The sequence below is a fragment of the Aotus nancymaae genome, unplaced genomic scaffold (genome assembly GCF_030222135.1).
Source record: "Aotus nancymaae isolate 86718 unplaced genomic scaffold, 86718_ANA_hifiasm-v0.15.2.pri h1tg000075l, whole genome shotgun sequence".
NCBI classification, from domain to species: Eukaryota; Metazoa; Chordata; class Mammalia; order Primates; family Aotidae; genus Aotus; species Aotus nancymaae.
In genome coordinates this window covers 1,113,074-1,127,959 of record NW_026988490.1, presented here as the reverse complement: position 1 = coordinate 1,127,959, position 14,886 = coordinate 1,113,074, and the positions used below count along the sequence as shown (strand labels likewise).

Sequence of the window (14,886 nt, the reverse complement as noted above, 5' to 3'; positions counted from 1 at the left end):
TGTCTGTGATAACAGTTTTTAATTTTCAGGTGGGGTTGTTTATAGCTTCATAGATAGTAAAATGTTTTTAAGACATGCTTATGCAATTTTTACTTGTGCTTTGTGGGTTTTCTTTTTTTCTCTGTTTGCATGCAGTGAGTGGTATTTTGCATGGAACATTTGAAAAAATATAAGCACCAGAATGAATTGAATGTGTGTGAATGATCACTTTTTGTCACCTACCTGGATAGTTTAGAGAGTCAGAGTCCTTCTTTTGAGACAGAATTGGACTACCGTGTCTCATCACTTATTTGCTGCCTTGTTTGTTGTTGAGTTTCTCAAGATGAACAAGATGTAAACTCCATGCCATTGGTTATTTAGTCCTACATGTTAGTATGATAATTCTGTGACTGCTTTGAAAATTAGCTGAATTATTTTTCCTTACAGTTTTGATTCTTTATAGTTTCTATTTCCATACTTGTGAATTTGGGACCAAAAAGAATAGCTGTGACTTAATGTTTCTTTGGATCCAGTTTATTCTACTTAAATTATTATAATCTCATATCATCAATTAGTAGAAGCATAGACTCTTTAGTGTTGAATATAGAGGTAATGTCATCTAACTAACTTCTTACTTGATCACATAATTCCTTCCTCAGTCTTGGTAGCTCTCCCGAACAGTCATAATAGGACATTAATCTGTGTACGCTAAGTTCACAGAGTAAAAAGAATATAAGATTTTGCGTAATGGAACTTAAAGTGTTCCATCTTGTGATGTGGAACTAAGGAGGAGGTTTAGTGACAAGTTCTAGATTTAAGATTGTATTCTTTGGAGCCACTTCCTTTTCTTTTTCTTTTTTTTTAGACAAAGTCTAGCTCCTCGCCCAGGCTTGGAGTGCAGTGGTCCGATTTCAGTTTACGACAGCCTTGACTCTCAGGCTCAAATGATCCTCCCACCTCAGCTTCCCGAGTAGCTGGGACTATAGGTGTATGCCATTGCACCTGGCTAATATTTTTTAAAAACTTTGTAAAGAGTAGCCTCACTATGTTGCCCAGGCTGGTGTCGACCTCCTAGGCTCAAGCATTCTGCCTGCCTCAGCCTCCCAAAGTTACGGCATTGATTACAGTCATGAGCTACCTCACCCAGCCTGCAGCCACTTTCTTTCAGTGTAACACTGGCTTTGGATATTTGACTTAAATTTTTAAGTCTCATTTTTGAGAAAAAAAAAAATAGTTTTTATTCCAGATAGATATCTATGTTAACTATAAGTCAAATATTTACAAACTGTTAAATGAAACAATGGTTATATAAGGGAAAACTGGATTGATGCTTTAAATAGAGTCATTTTCTTAATGCTGATTTTTAAAATGATAGAATCCTAAAACTCTTAACTGTAAACCTTGTGATTTTTCAGCTGTTGTGCTAAACAACTTAAGCACATAGACCATCAGAGAAGCTCACCTCCCCACTTTTAAACCAAAGGGATGTATACTCTGTTAAAACAATACAGTCAGATAAACAAATGACATTCTTTATCACAATATCCTAGAAAATATTTATTAACTATTTCAGTAGTCAGAAGTTGTAGGTTAATAATGCATCTACTTTTCATCTTAATACACAGGTTTATTACTTCAGTGCTTGACTAACTTTTGCCTTGATAATCTGTTCAGCTTCGTACATGAGAGCTTTACTAATCGCTGTGCTTATTGTTTGAATGTTTGGTACAGGAAGCGAGCAGCTGCAAAGCATCTAATAGAACGCTACTACCACCAGTTAACCGAGGGCTGTGGAAATGAGGCCTGCACGAATGAGTTTTGTGCTTCCTGTCCAACTTTTCTTCGTATGGATAATAATGCAGCAGCTATTAAAGCCCTCGAGCTTTATAAGATTAATGCAAAACTCTGTGATCCTCATCCCTCCAAGAAAGGAGCAAGCTCAGCTTACCTTGAGAACTCGAAAGGTGCCCCTAACAACTCCTGCTCTGAGATAAAAATGAACAAGAAAGGCGCTAGAATTGATTTTAAAGGTAAGATGTTTTATTTTTAATTGAGAATTGTTGACTGAAAACCATATAGGAGATTTAAATGTAAATTTGTTTTTACATTTTTATTTGTTTTTCCTTATGTGACATTAAGACGTTTTGATAGAGTAGAACCAAATTTTCATTGTGGTAAAGGACAGGAGTAATAATTGAATTGATGACTTAACTGTATTTTACAGGTCTAGTTGTTGCTAATTAGAAGCAGAGTATATGCCAAAAGTTTTGTTAATAGATATGAACTTTTAAAAATTCTTAGGATAAATGTATTAAGTGGTAGTTAATCTCCAAAACTAGGCCACAAAGCCTATTTAAGTTTAGAATAACTGGACTAAGTATCTGGCATGAATTCTGGAACCTCAGATGATGTTGTGAAAGAAGCAGAAAGAGGAAGCAGTGTTTTTTTCCATTTTTGAAGGCAAGACAAAATTTTGTCGTAGTTATGTGAGAAATAATTCTACTTGTCCTTCTAATATATGCTTCTCACTCTCCTCCCAGACATTTGGTACAGTCATGCTGCCAAGGATCATGACCCACCAGCGGCAGTCTTCACTCAGGCTCAGGTCTTCTGTTTTCTAAATGGTCCTATGTCCAAACGTGAGAATTCGATTACCTTGTTGCTAATACTAAACTGCAAGTTATTTTCCTCAGTGAAGGTAATTAGTAACAAGTTAATTGAATTTTTGAATGACTACCAGGGCTTAGCACCCCCCACTCCCATACATACCCAGAGGTGATTGTATTTTAAAAGAGAAAGCTTTTTGTTTATGACATATACAAGTGAGAATTTTAGAGGATTTGCCTTTAAAACTTTTAGTAATATCATTTCAATCAAGTTTGAAAGAATTAGTGAAGTGGCATTGTGTTATACCTCTACTCTGTTTCCACAATAAAATTATTTTCATCGCTTTACACAACTTTGTTGCTTCAGAATGTATAGTTCTGTTTTGTGAATTAGCTCACACACTATGGAAAAATAGGTAAATGTCAATATATATATGTGTCGGTATATTGTGGAAGCTGCATACTTAACTGGAGAATTGTGTATGATAAAGTCAGTAAGAATTGACTTTATCATACACAATTCTCCAGTAAGTATGCACCACAGAGTACCACTAATTGAATGTAGAGTGCTGGCACAGTAGGATGCAGCCAGCTGTGAGGGGATGTGGTACATAAGGGATGTACTCAACTGCTGTTTTGGCCATGTGCTCCATCTTAGAGGTGCTTATGGTGTGGCTCTACCCAGTCTTTATGCCCCCTCTTCTTTTTGCTCAAGTCTACATCATTTAGCAGTTTTGACCTTTCCTTATACCTACTTTCTAATATGCTATTCCCTGTCCTTTAATTTTTTCCCAATGTTCTGTAGTATATTAGGAATTAGAGATGCTTTATCTACACTAGTACTCTTATTTTGATTATTAATTATGGTTAGAACTAATTACAGAATTGCATAGGTATTGTCTGCCCCACACTCTGTTTTTGCATGAGTTTTTTAAGTGCAAAATTTAAAAGATTGAAATTATGTTCAGGAACACACATTTATCACAAGAAATTTTACGAAAATGTCTTGTTTAATATGTTCTCAGTAGAATACCTCTTTCTATTGATACCCAAACTTCATGAATGTTCATATCTAATTACAGTAGTTTTTGACTAATTTATATCTAGGTAGAAAAAGTATAGGTACATTCTAGATAGGATTAGTAGACTATCAGAATCACTTGAAAATGTCCCGAAAGCATGTCGTATCAACAAAGGACATGTGGGTCTAGAATGGTGATCCCTAGGACAGGCCATATTACTGCATGCAAAGCAAGTCTTTGTTAACCTTATGACTTGCTCAGGAAGCAAAGTGTCTTGTGTCCTAATAAGATAGTAGTATTTTGTTACATTTTAGGAAATTAGATAGGGGTTTTGCATTGTCTTGTAAGAAGGTATTATAAAATTTTTCAATGAAAATAATGAGAAATAGCAGTGGTTTTACACTTTTGGGGAAGAGGTGACTGATATATAGCAAAAGATGCTCATATATTCTTAATAGAACAAACCTGAGAATTAGTTCTTAAAGCGTTAAGGACCATAAAAGGGACTGTGCAAGTGTTGGGACTCTTGCAGCTGAGCCACAGATCAGATCCTTAGTATGATAAAATTTGGTACTTCTGTGGTTCAATTTTTGGAGATCATTCAGTGATCACTTACATTTTATATTGTCTTTTATTGTGAAACAGATAATATTAAAGCAGAGGTGGGAGTCATTAAAAATTCTACATGTTGTACAGTACATGTATAAGAGTATATTTGGCACAAATATCTTTTATCCTGTTAGCCAGAAAGGTAAAAGCCTTTGCTTGAAAATAACACTTATCTCAAAAAGTTGGGAAATGTGGTTCAACTCTGTGCCCTGGAAAAGAGGAAACAGATTTTGGTGACTGCATAGTCTCTGTACTGCTTGCCAGCTTGTAAGTTGCCTTCTTCGCACTGTCTAAGACCTTGCCTCCTTAGTCTTTTGAGAACAGAGTAGTAAAACAAGAAAACTCAAAGAAGACTAATAGTATTTCTGTCTGTTCTACAGTGAGGTTTTAAGGCTGTATTATGATGAATCAGGACATGATATATTGGTTCATTTTTATAATTAAAGCTATACATTAATAGATATCTTGATTATAAAGAGCATTTAAGCTCATGATCTTAAGAGTTATGCATTGTTGAAAGAATGTAAAAGCATAAGTGAGGACGTTGGTATAGGTAGTTCATTGAAAAAGGTAAGCATTATATTTTATTTGCTGAATGTAAATATTAGATACTTTAACAGTTGTGTATCATAAATTATATTGAGTCTAGAATATCTGGCTGTTTTAGAACTTTTTGCAACAGAGTAAGTATGCGTATTATGAAATAAATGTTCTCTTTTTTCTTCTAATTTTCTAGATGTGACTTACTTAACAGAAGAGAAGGTATATGAAATTCTTGAATTATGTAGAGAAAGAGAGGATTATTCCCCTTTAATTCGTGTGATTGGAAGAGTTTTTTCTAGTGCTGAGGCATTGGTACAGAGCTTCCGGAAAGTTAAACAACACACCAAGGAAGAACTGAAATCTCTTCAAGCCAAGGATGAAGACAAGGATGAAGATGAAAAGGAAAAAGCTGCATGCTCTGCTGCTGCTATGGAAGAAGACTCAGAAGCATCTTCCTCCAGGATAGGTGACAGCTCACAGGGAGACAACAATTTGCAAAAATTAGGCCCTGATGATGTATCTGTGGATATTGATGCCATTAGAAGGGTCTACACCAGATTGCTCTCTAATGAAAAAATTGAAACTGCCTTTCTCAATGCACTTGTGTATTTGTCACCTAACGTGGAATGTGACTTGACGTATCACAACGTATACTCTCGAGATCCTAATTATCTGAATTTGTTCATTATCGTAATGGAGAATAGAAATCTCCACAGTCCTGAATATCTGGAAATGGCATTGCCATTATTTTGCAAAGCAATGAGCAAGCTACCCCTTGCAGCCCAAGGAAAACTGATCAGACTGTGGTCTAAATACAATGCAGACCAGATTCGGAGAATGATGGAGACATTTCAGCAACTTATTACTTATAAAGTCATAAGCAATGAATTTAACAGTCGAAATTTAGTGAATGATGATGATGCCATTGTTGCTGCTTCGAAGTGCTTGAAAATGGTTTACTATGCAAATGTAGTAGGAGGGGAAGTGGACACAGATCACAATGAAGAAGATGATGAAGAGCCCATCCCTGAGTCCAGTGAGCTGACACTTCAGGAGCTTTTGGGAGAAGAAAGAAGAAACAAGAAAGGTCCTCGAGTGGACCCCCTGGAAACTGAACTTGGTGTTAAAACCCTGGATTGTCGCAAACCACTTATCCCTTTTGAAGAGTTTATTAATGAACCACTGAATGAGGTTCTAGAAATGGATAAAGATTATACTTTTTTCAAAGTAGAAACAGAGAACAAATTCTCTTTTATGACATGTCCCTTTATATTGAATGCTGTCACAAAGAATTTGGGATTATATTATGACAATAGAATTCGCATGTACAGTGAACGAAGAATCACTGTTCTCTACAGCTTAGTTCAAGGACAGCAGTTGAATCCATATTTGAGACTCAAAGTTAGACGTGACCATATCATAGATGATGCACTTGTCCGGGTAAGTTGGGCTGCTAGATTAAAAACCTAATAATGGGGATATCATGATACAGTTCAGTGAATTCATTTTAAAAGTGACTGAAAAAAATGATATCATATACCATAGGGACACATGGACATTTCTGATTTTAAATGTAAGTATTATACTTTTGTTGTTCCTGTCCAAGTTTATAAATGTGTTCTACAAATTATTGGTTGTATTATATAATGGTCACTCTGTCTTTGAAAACGAATGCAATTTCTAAATCTTGAAAACTGGATCCAAATACAGAAAGTAGTTTAAGATTATTCTCATATGAAAGCTCAGAAGTAGAGTTTTTTAAGATCTTATTTCCCAAGGATCTCCTTTGCTTTTTAAGCCTCATTCTTACATATCACAGTAAACAAACCATTGGCCACTTTCTTAAGACTTGCTAATTTTGTAACTGTAGGGCAGGATTGGGTAGAAAAGAAGAAATAAGAAACTTTGTGGTAAGCTTAATATTGATAAATAAAATTATGGGATCCTAGGCTTTAAGAGCTAAAAGAAACCTTAGAGTTCACGCACTTCTTAGTTTAGAAATCAAGCCCAGAAAATAATGACTACATATGCGAGACTCTTGTACGTTTTTTGTTGAGGAGTGGTAACTTGAATTAATAATTATGGATTTTTTTTTTTTTAAAAAAGCAAAATATGTTCATTGCTTTTATGTGTTGCGAAATTCAAACCAGACTAGCAGCTTTTTTCCTAACTGAAGTTTTTAGAGAAATGGTCTTTGATAACAAGAGAAAAATTCATGTTTATAGTATTTTATCTACTCTGATTGTAGGAAATGCTATAATTTTATTACTGCTAAGACAGAAAAATACCAACGGTTCATTGTAAGATGGTATCATTTGTATGGTATAATCTGATTTCAGAGATAATGTGAAAAAAGAAAAGTGAATTTTAGAATCAATAAACGATAAGTTGTCTCTTCACAAATACCTTAGAACTGCTGAAGAACACCCTGTCTTACCCGTTTAACTTACTGCCATAGTTCTTCTAGGACTTGTTCTATTTTTTTGTTATTGTTCTTTAGAAAACAATACAGTGATAAACATGAGCTTAGACTTCACCTTTCATTTGAATGAAGACATTCCTAATGTGATGAGGTTTTTTACGTATTTACCCATTTGTGTATTCTTTTACAAGGAATTTCTCATTTTTCTTAGACAAAGCACTTCCATGGATAGTATGTATATGAGATTTTTAAAGTTACTTCTTAAAGGAGTAGAAGATAGAGGTTTTAAGTTTATGGAAGAACATAGTATTGCCATGATGGGGTCCCCCAAACTGCCTTCACATCTGATTTGGAAATTGTTTTTAAAAAAAAAAAAAAAATCCAAGACCCTGCCCTCTAGAAGTGTAGATTAGAAGCTGTATTGTAGAGCCTACGAATCTGTACTCTTGATAATACTCCACAGATATTTTGATAAAGCCAGACTCCAGTATTTGGGAAGGTGGCTTTTGGTTCAGCTCAGGGGTGGGAGTGTGTGTGCATTGTAGGTATGTGTCCATAGAGAGAGAGAGAAAGAGGCCATTTTGATACTCAGGTATGTTGACGTGTTTCAGAAACTCAGATTTTTAAGAGGATCATGGGAACAGCAGGCTTGGAATAAAGGTTGATGGTGGTGTGAAACTTGGTTCCAGTTAGAAAATTGGAACTCCCTGAGGGAGTTCTAGAATTTCAAATAAATGTCTAAAATCCAAAAGAAATGGCTGAGATGTGGAATTGAATAAGGAAGTTCAAAAATAGGAACTAGCACAGATAAAGGTGATAGGCAAAGATAAAAAGCCCCAATACCAGGAGGTTCTGCAAAATCCCCTCTAAAAGTCACTGGCCCTTTTTATCTGGTTTCTGATAGCCCAGTCTAACCCAGCTTCCAGCATTTTCATTAGTGAACACTCTTATTATTGAAACATGAACTTAATTCTTTTATTTATTCATTGACTCACAGTGCTTTAAGAATAAGAGTATTCTGTGCTGCTCTAGGTATGTTTAATTTTATCTTACACATTTGCTATATTGTGGTTAACATGTAATTTCCTTTGTTCTTTCTTGTGATTTATTCTAATTGAAATGAAAAATGAAACCAAGAAATATGCCTGGTTTATGCCCTCAAAATAATTTCTCAGACGTTGAATGAGAGAATGAAGCATATATCTACATAGATCCTCAGCATTATATAATCATTTGAGACAATGAAACATCAAACTTCTTAGTATTACATGTAAGGTAAATGAAATGTGAAAGAGATTCTAGCCTAAATTGATGGCAGAATTGGAAATAGAACTCAGGATTCCAGGTCTTGTGGACATATGTGATTATGTGATTTGGTATTACCCAAATATTTAAACTACATTTGAGCTATAACATACTTTTCTTCATGTGTTTATAGTGAACATGAAAAAATTAATTTGGATAACCTAGACATCTTAATCAAGAGTTTAAGCCTCCTCACTACCAAACTGTTATCATAGAGTGCAACAAGTTGACTGAAGTCGTTGAAGCTAGCCTTTCTTAGAAATCCCAAGCATTCTTAGGTATTAGAGGTCTCTTTTATCTGAGTATTGCTTCTACTTAAATATTCATGCTATTAAGGAATCTTAAAATTATGAATGGGTTTGATGTCATAGCTCAGAAAACTATTAAGATTTTAAGTGGTAAGGTTTCCCTTTTGATTCTGATCAGTCTAGTAATACCGTATTTTGATATATTGTATTTTGATATTAAGATGTCATCCTACTATGTATTCTGCAGATGGTTTGATATCAGGTCAGATTTTTTAAAAAATGAACTCTCTAGGATTTCATCATCATGGCCAGTTAAAAAGTTCAGAAATTAAAATTCGTTTTATCTAATAATTAATAAAATCAAGAGCCTTAAGAAAGAGGAGGTTACACAATGAAGAGGTAGATGTGATTATATCCCCAGTGCATTTCTGTTTATTTTTCCTCAGTAAACACTTGCTAGTCTCTGTATTAAATAAATACAACAAATACTGTACTTTAAAAAATGCCTAAAAATCCATATCTGTATATTAAATGAATTCAGGAATGCATGTACATTCTCCTTTTCAGAATGTTTAGACATAGTCCTCTCAATTTCAAATATCTTAATGCTTTTGACTTTAAAAGTACAGTTTTATGATGAGGTTTGTGCTTAAACAGCAACAAAAAAATAGTTTTAAATAATATAGTTATTATGTAAAGAATATACCTTTACAGTTTATTTCTTAAATATTTTTAAAATTGAACCATGAATGGAGGTTATTTTTAAGAAAAAGAATTATCAGTACAGCTCTTTATGAAATAATGGCCTTCATCAAAATGGCTATTGCCAAAATAATTTAAAATAAAATATTTTTAAAGGCTATTTATGCATTGTTTTTACTCTTATTTTTTGAGACAAGATCTTACTCTGTCTCCCAGGTTGGAGTGCAGTGGCGCGATCTCAGCCCACTTCAGCCTTGATCTCCCACCTCAGCCTCCCAAATAGCTGGGACAACAGGCACACGCCCCCCGTATTTTTTTTAGTTTTTTTTGTAGAATGGGTTTTTGCCATGTTGCCCAGGCTGGTCTCAAACCGCTAGGCTTAAGTGATCTGTCTGGCTTGGCCTCCCAAAGTGGTGGGATTACAGGTGTGGGCCATGGTGCCCAGCCTTTATTCTTAAGTGATACAGTATTTTACAAAATCACTTACGTGTACCAGAATGGTAATCTAAAAATAGGTAATAAAATTTTTCCCTACAGAACTCAGTTCCCAAGTACTTCTCAAAAATTTTTTACATACTTATATTTGAACACATTTTGATTGTGACAGATTTAAAAGGTTTTATATTGATAACGAGTCAACTCTCATCGATGAATGTTAATAGGGAAAAGCTATAGAATACATAGTCTAAATATCAGATCATCTTTTTTTTCCCACTTTGGAATACATTATATTTGATAAAAAGCAAGTCTACCTTTGGATGTAAAGGTAAATATAAACACTGACTTACATCTTTAACACCTAGCCAGTTGGAAATTGGCATAAGGAAACTCAGAATGGATTACATGGCAATATGGAATGTTGGTCTGGTCCCACATTTGAGCTAAGATGCAAATTCTAATTTTAGTCCTCAGAATTCTGTATGCTCTGTAGCTTGAAACAGGTTTGCAGCTGGAACTGTTTATCTTCCCAAGGTTATTTTCAAATCTACATTTGTTTGACTTTTGATCTTGGAACTAGTCTATGTCAGGTTCTTTTGGGGACACAAAATTGCAAATCTTTTGTTCAGAAAGCAAAATTGTTTTAAAAGGTAACAGTATGATGTGTTATCTTCTTAATATTGCCTTCACAACTTACAGTATGTTCAGGAAACTGAGGTTTAATTGAATTGCTTGCAAAAGTTTAAAGGTTAAAAGTTTATGGTAAGTGGGCATTGGGAATAGTAAGGTGTATTCTGATTGACTTTATCTTTCCACAACAAAACACAGTCTCAAAGTAAATTGTCTTAACATAACTTGGCCTAAAAATGGTTTTGTACATATTAGAGATCGGTGTTGAACAAGAACAGACATTATTTAAAACTAAAGACTAAATTCACAGAATAGGACCCTAAAGTTGAAGATACCCAGAAGATATTTTCAGCTGGTTTTGTCAACTCCTTGACTGCAACCCCTAATATTTTACATAGCATCCCAATACATGCATATCCATCTGAACATCTAATTGAAACAAAAGTTTTCACAAGCAGTAGGTTCCATTGCTATGTGGAATACAGACGACTAAATGGATTAGCCTACCCACTAATGAGTTGCAGGTGACAAGTTTGAAAAATAATGCTCTAGGGCAACCTGACCTGATTTGTTAATTTATGAGATTTTGTTTTTTATAGACAAACTAGATTGTCCAAATGAGTATTATTACCTTAATTACTATAGCACTATAAGACAGTTGTTTCAGTGATGATTGCATTGCTCAAAACCATTTTTAAAATTATGTTTGGAATAGTTGGAATAACCTGAACTCCAAGGTAAAATTGTTTTAATCAGCCAACAGAGGTTTGAAGACAAGTTAGGAGATGTGACTGATACTGGATACAGTATCCATCCATGTACTGGATGCAGTCATACTGTTCGTGAATTTCAGATAAAGTAAACAAACAAATTGCAGTATAAACAGTTCATATTAGAATCTAGTGTTGATTTTATGATTAATCTTAATGACTGAGGTTAATTATTGTATATTCATAATTCTATAGGTGCACAAGAATATTTGGTAAAAGATTTATAGATGAGAAAATGCCAGACACTAAAGTTTGACAACTTACAATTTAAGAGTAAGGACATGAGTAAGGTTATGTCTCACCTGCTTTCAAGGAAATGTGTATATAAGATGGGCTCTAATCCATTAAAAGGTGATCATTTATACTAAGTGCTATTGTGAGAGACCATGAACTGCTTTACTATTCAATGTACTTTTCTTAATTGAAATATTTTACTTATGACTTAGTAGATATTAAGACTTAATTCTTGAGTTTCTGTTCTAATAAAGGACTAGTAATGAACAATTTTGAGGTCAGACCTCTGTACTCCATCGTTTTTGCTGAAATGGTTTAGCTGCTTGTCCATGTCCTGTGTAATCCAGACTTGTTACACACAAGTAATAAAATCTTAATTAACTGTATGTTAATTTAATAACAAATCAGTAAAGTTAGAAAGTATGCCTTTTACCAATGCTGGTATCTTTTGTGTCTTATTTCTTCATTATCTTTAAGACTGAATCTTTGTCTTTACTGGCTTTTTATCAGTTTGCTTTCTGTTTCTATTTACATATAAATCGTCAAAAATTTGTATTTGTGTTGTAACCCTACTCCTTGTTTTTATTTTGCTTTTTTCCTGATACTAGCAATCATCTTCTGTTCATGTTTACCTTTTCAATCACTAGCTAGAGATGATCGCTATGGAAAATCCTGCAGACTTGAAGAAGCAGTTGTATGTGGAATTTGAAGGAGAACAAGGAGTTGATGAGGGAGGTGTTTCCAAAGAATTTTTTCAGCTGGTTGTGGAGGAAATCTTCAATCCAGATATTGGTAAATACTTTAGTAATGTGATTATGGTGTCATACTGTCTTTCTGAATAACTTACTTGTTTTATCTTGGTTTATAAATATTCTCAGCTATAAAGAGCTGCAAAAGAAGGATTTGGTACGGATTACTTGGAATCACATATCATGATTGAATTTGTAGGTTTTAAGAACTGATTTGTATCACTAATTTATTCAAGTACTTCTATTTCTTAGTCATATATTCTAATGAAGGAAATTATCTCTTTGGTAAATTGAATTGAAAAGCACTTTAGAATGGTACATTGGAAGACTTGAAGGGATTTCTTTGCTTTTTGTTATCTAAAACCGTCATCAAACTCATGGTTTTCCTGACCTGTGAGCTTCAAAGAACAATGGTTAGAAGAATATCGAGAGACTGTTTCACAAGTATGTCATGTTCAAACTTCAGAAAACACTAGCTGATATCCCATTAATTTGGTTTATTTGCTATAAGATTTCTTGGGGCTTAATGTAAGTAATGTTCCCCCCAAAGTTTTTGAACTTCAGAACCCTTTTTGTCTCCCAGAAGAGTTATTGAACAGTTTGATAAAGGCTGATGGGATATGTTAATTTGAAAGTGAAGGATCAGAATTTTAATTTTTTCCCTTTTGTGATAAAGTAGAACAGGGAAAAAATGCAGTGTTTTAGGTCGTCTACTTAACTGCATAATTCTGAACTGGTTCAGTTTCTACTGTAAATATAACCACTTCGTGACTGAGCTTGCTTACATTTAAAGTTGAGTATATGACAATTATAGGAAAAGGTTTCCACTGAAGGTACCATCAGAATTGTGAGGTGTGTGCATAGAATAATGTGCATCATTTCCCTTCAGCTTTGCAATTTGAGCTGTTATAGCCTGTTCATTCTAATTGAGTTGACCTTTCTGTTACTGTTCTTAATCACACACACACATACACACACCCCTTATCTACAGACTAGCTAGTGTTTTATTAATAACTAAAAGGCTATGCCATTTGTGTGTAGTTTGTTCAAAGTAAATCAGAGATACCTAAGACCATGCCCTTTTTGAGATAGAAAATTATGAACTTCATAAGCTTCCTAAATTTGATAAACCTTAGCTCTAGTTTTTGATGTATCTAGAAATATTAAACATTAGCTATAAAGTATACTTGCATTATATGCAGAAATAATTGTAAGAAAAAACATAGATTAAGCAGTTCCAGTAAGGTAACTGAAGTGATGGCATTAAAAGTAACTAAAAGGAATGTTTTACTGGAGGCATTCTTTATGGTGCTTTTTTTCCCTGAAACATGAGAAAATGTGCCTGAAAGGGAACTTCAAAGTTATATTCTGATTATAGTTTATTGCTCTTGAGACCAAGGAAGTGCATTTGTGACATTTTATCAAGTTTATTAATTTTTTAGACACACCACTGCTAGCTTGAACAAATTTGTTAATTGTATTATTTGTCAACTGTTCTTGACCCTGTTAATACCATACTTATAACTAAAAGTATTTCCATGGATATTGTAACTTGGTCTGTAAAAAATGTTTAGATAGAAACCATGAAACTCAAACATGAATTGATTTTCCAGTCATTTTACATTCAGAAAATGCCCTAAGCTTAATTCATGCTCCTAGTCATCAAGGAGACATTTTAAGGGTCCTTTTATAAACTACAGTTAAAATAACTTATATGCTATATAATTTGATTTCTTATTTCAAAGCTCTACTTTTCTATTGGAAATTAGATTTTTTTCAGATTTAATTCTTAAAATGTTTTCATTCAGTTTCACAGTGCAGCTAAACAACATTTAGTAAAATGAAAAAATTCTAAATTCAATTAAAAATTTTTTTCCTTAATCATTTAAAAGGGAAGAAATCAATTCTTAGTAATATTCAGGTAGATAAAACCAAAGATTCCAATTTTTTTTTTTTTTTTTTAAGTTTTTATTTTTTGGTTGAGGGAGGCAGGATCTGGCTCTCTGATGCCCAGGCTGGAGTGTAGTGGCTCTATCTTGGCTCACTGCAGCCTCCACCTCCTGGGTCAAGGCTCAAGCCATCCTCATGCATCAGCCTCTCAAGTAGCTGGGACTACGGGCGCATGCTACCACACCCAGCTAATTTTTGTGTTTTCTGTAGAGATGGGGTTTTGCCATCTTGCCCAGGCTGGTCTTGGACTCCTGAACTCAGGTGATCTGCTTCTGTCGGCCTCCCCAAAGTGCTGAGATTACAGGCGTGAACTACCACGCCCCACCCCAGTTTTCCAATGAGTGATATCAAAAAGGTCTCCACGATTGGGGTTTGCATAGTGAAGACCATGTGAAATTGAAACAACTTTTGTTTTACATATTGGCCCACAACATAGGTATCAAATAGCTTTGTTTATCTAAGTTTATCAGAATAATCTAAGTTTATGTACTTCAGATCATCTGATTTTGTTAGGAAAATGCTAGAGAAATTTCATGGCATTATCTAGTTTTGAAAAAACCTTTCCTTACTGTGATTAAAAATTGTTTTTTAAAAATAGTGCATGTACAAATATATTTTTATAAATGAAATGCTTTCAAAATATAGCCTTTGGGGTTTTTTTTATGTTTACTTTTTAGCT

The 14,886-nt window shown here is 34.1% G+C and overlaps 1 protein-coding gene across 5 annotated transcripts in view; it reads left to right on the top strand.

Annotated features, from left to right (window-relative positions):
- UBE3A (ubiquitin protein ligase E3A) overlaps positions 1–14,886 on the top strand; it is a 92,971-nt gene that overhangs the window by 58,990 nt on the left and 19,095 nt on the right. For all 5 annotated transcript variants that reach the window (XM_012460370.3, XM_064367818.1, XM_012460371.2 and 2 more), the window contains 3 exons: positions 1,711–2,009; positions 4,953–6,199; positions 12,156–12,300. In XM_012460370.3, coding sequence (XP_012315793.1) covers positions 1,711–2,009; positions 4,953–6,199; positions 12,156–12,300 — 1,691 coding nt within the window. The remainder of the gene's footprint in view (positions 1–1,710; positions 2,010–4,952; positions 6,200–12,155; positions 12,301–14,886) is intronic.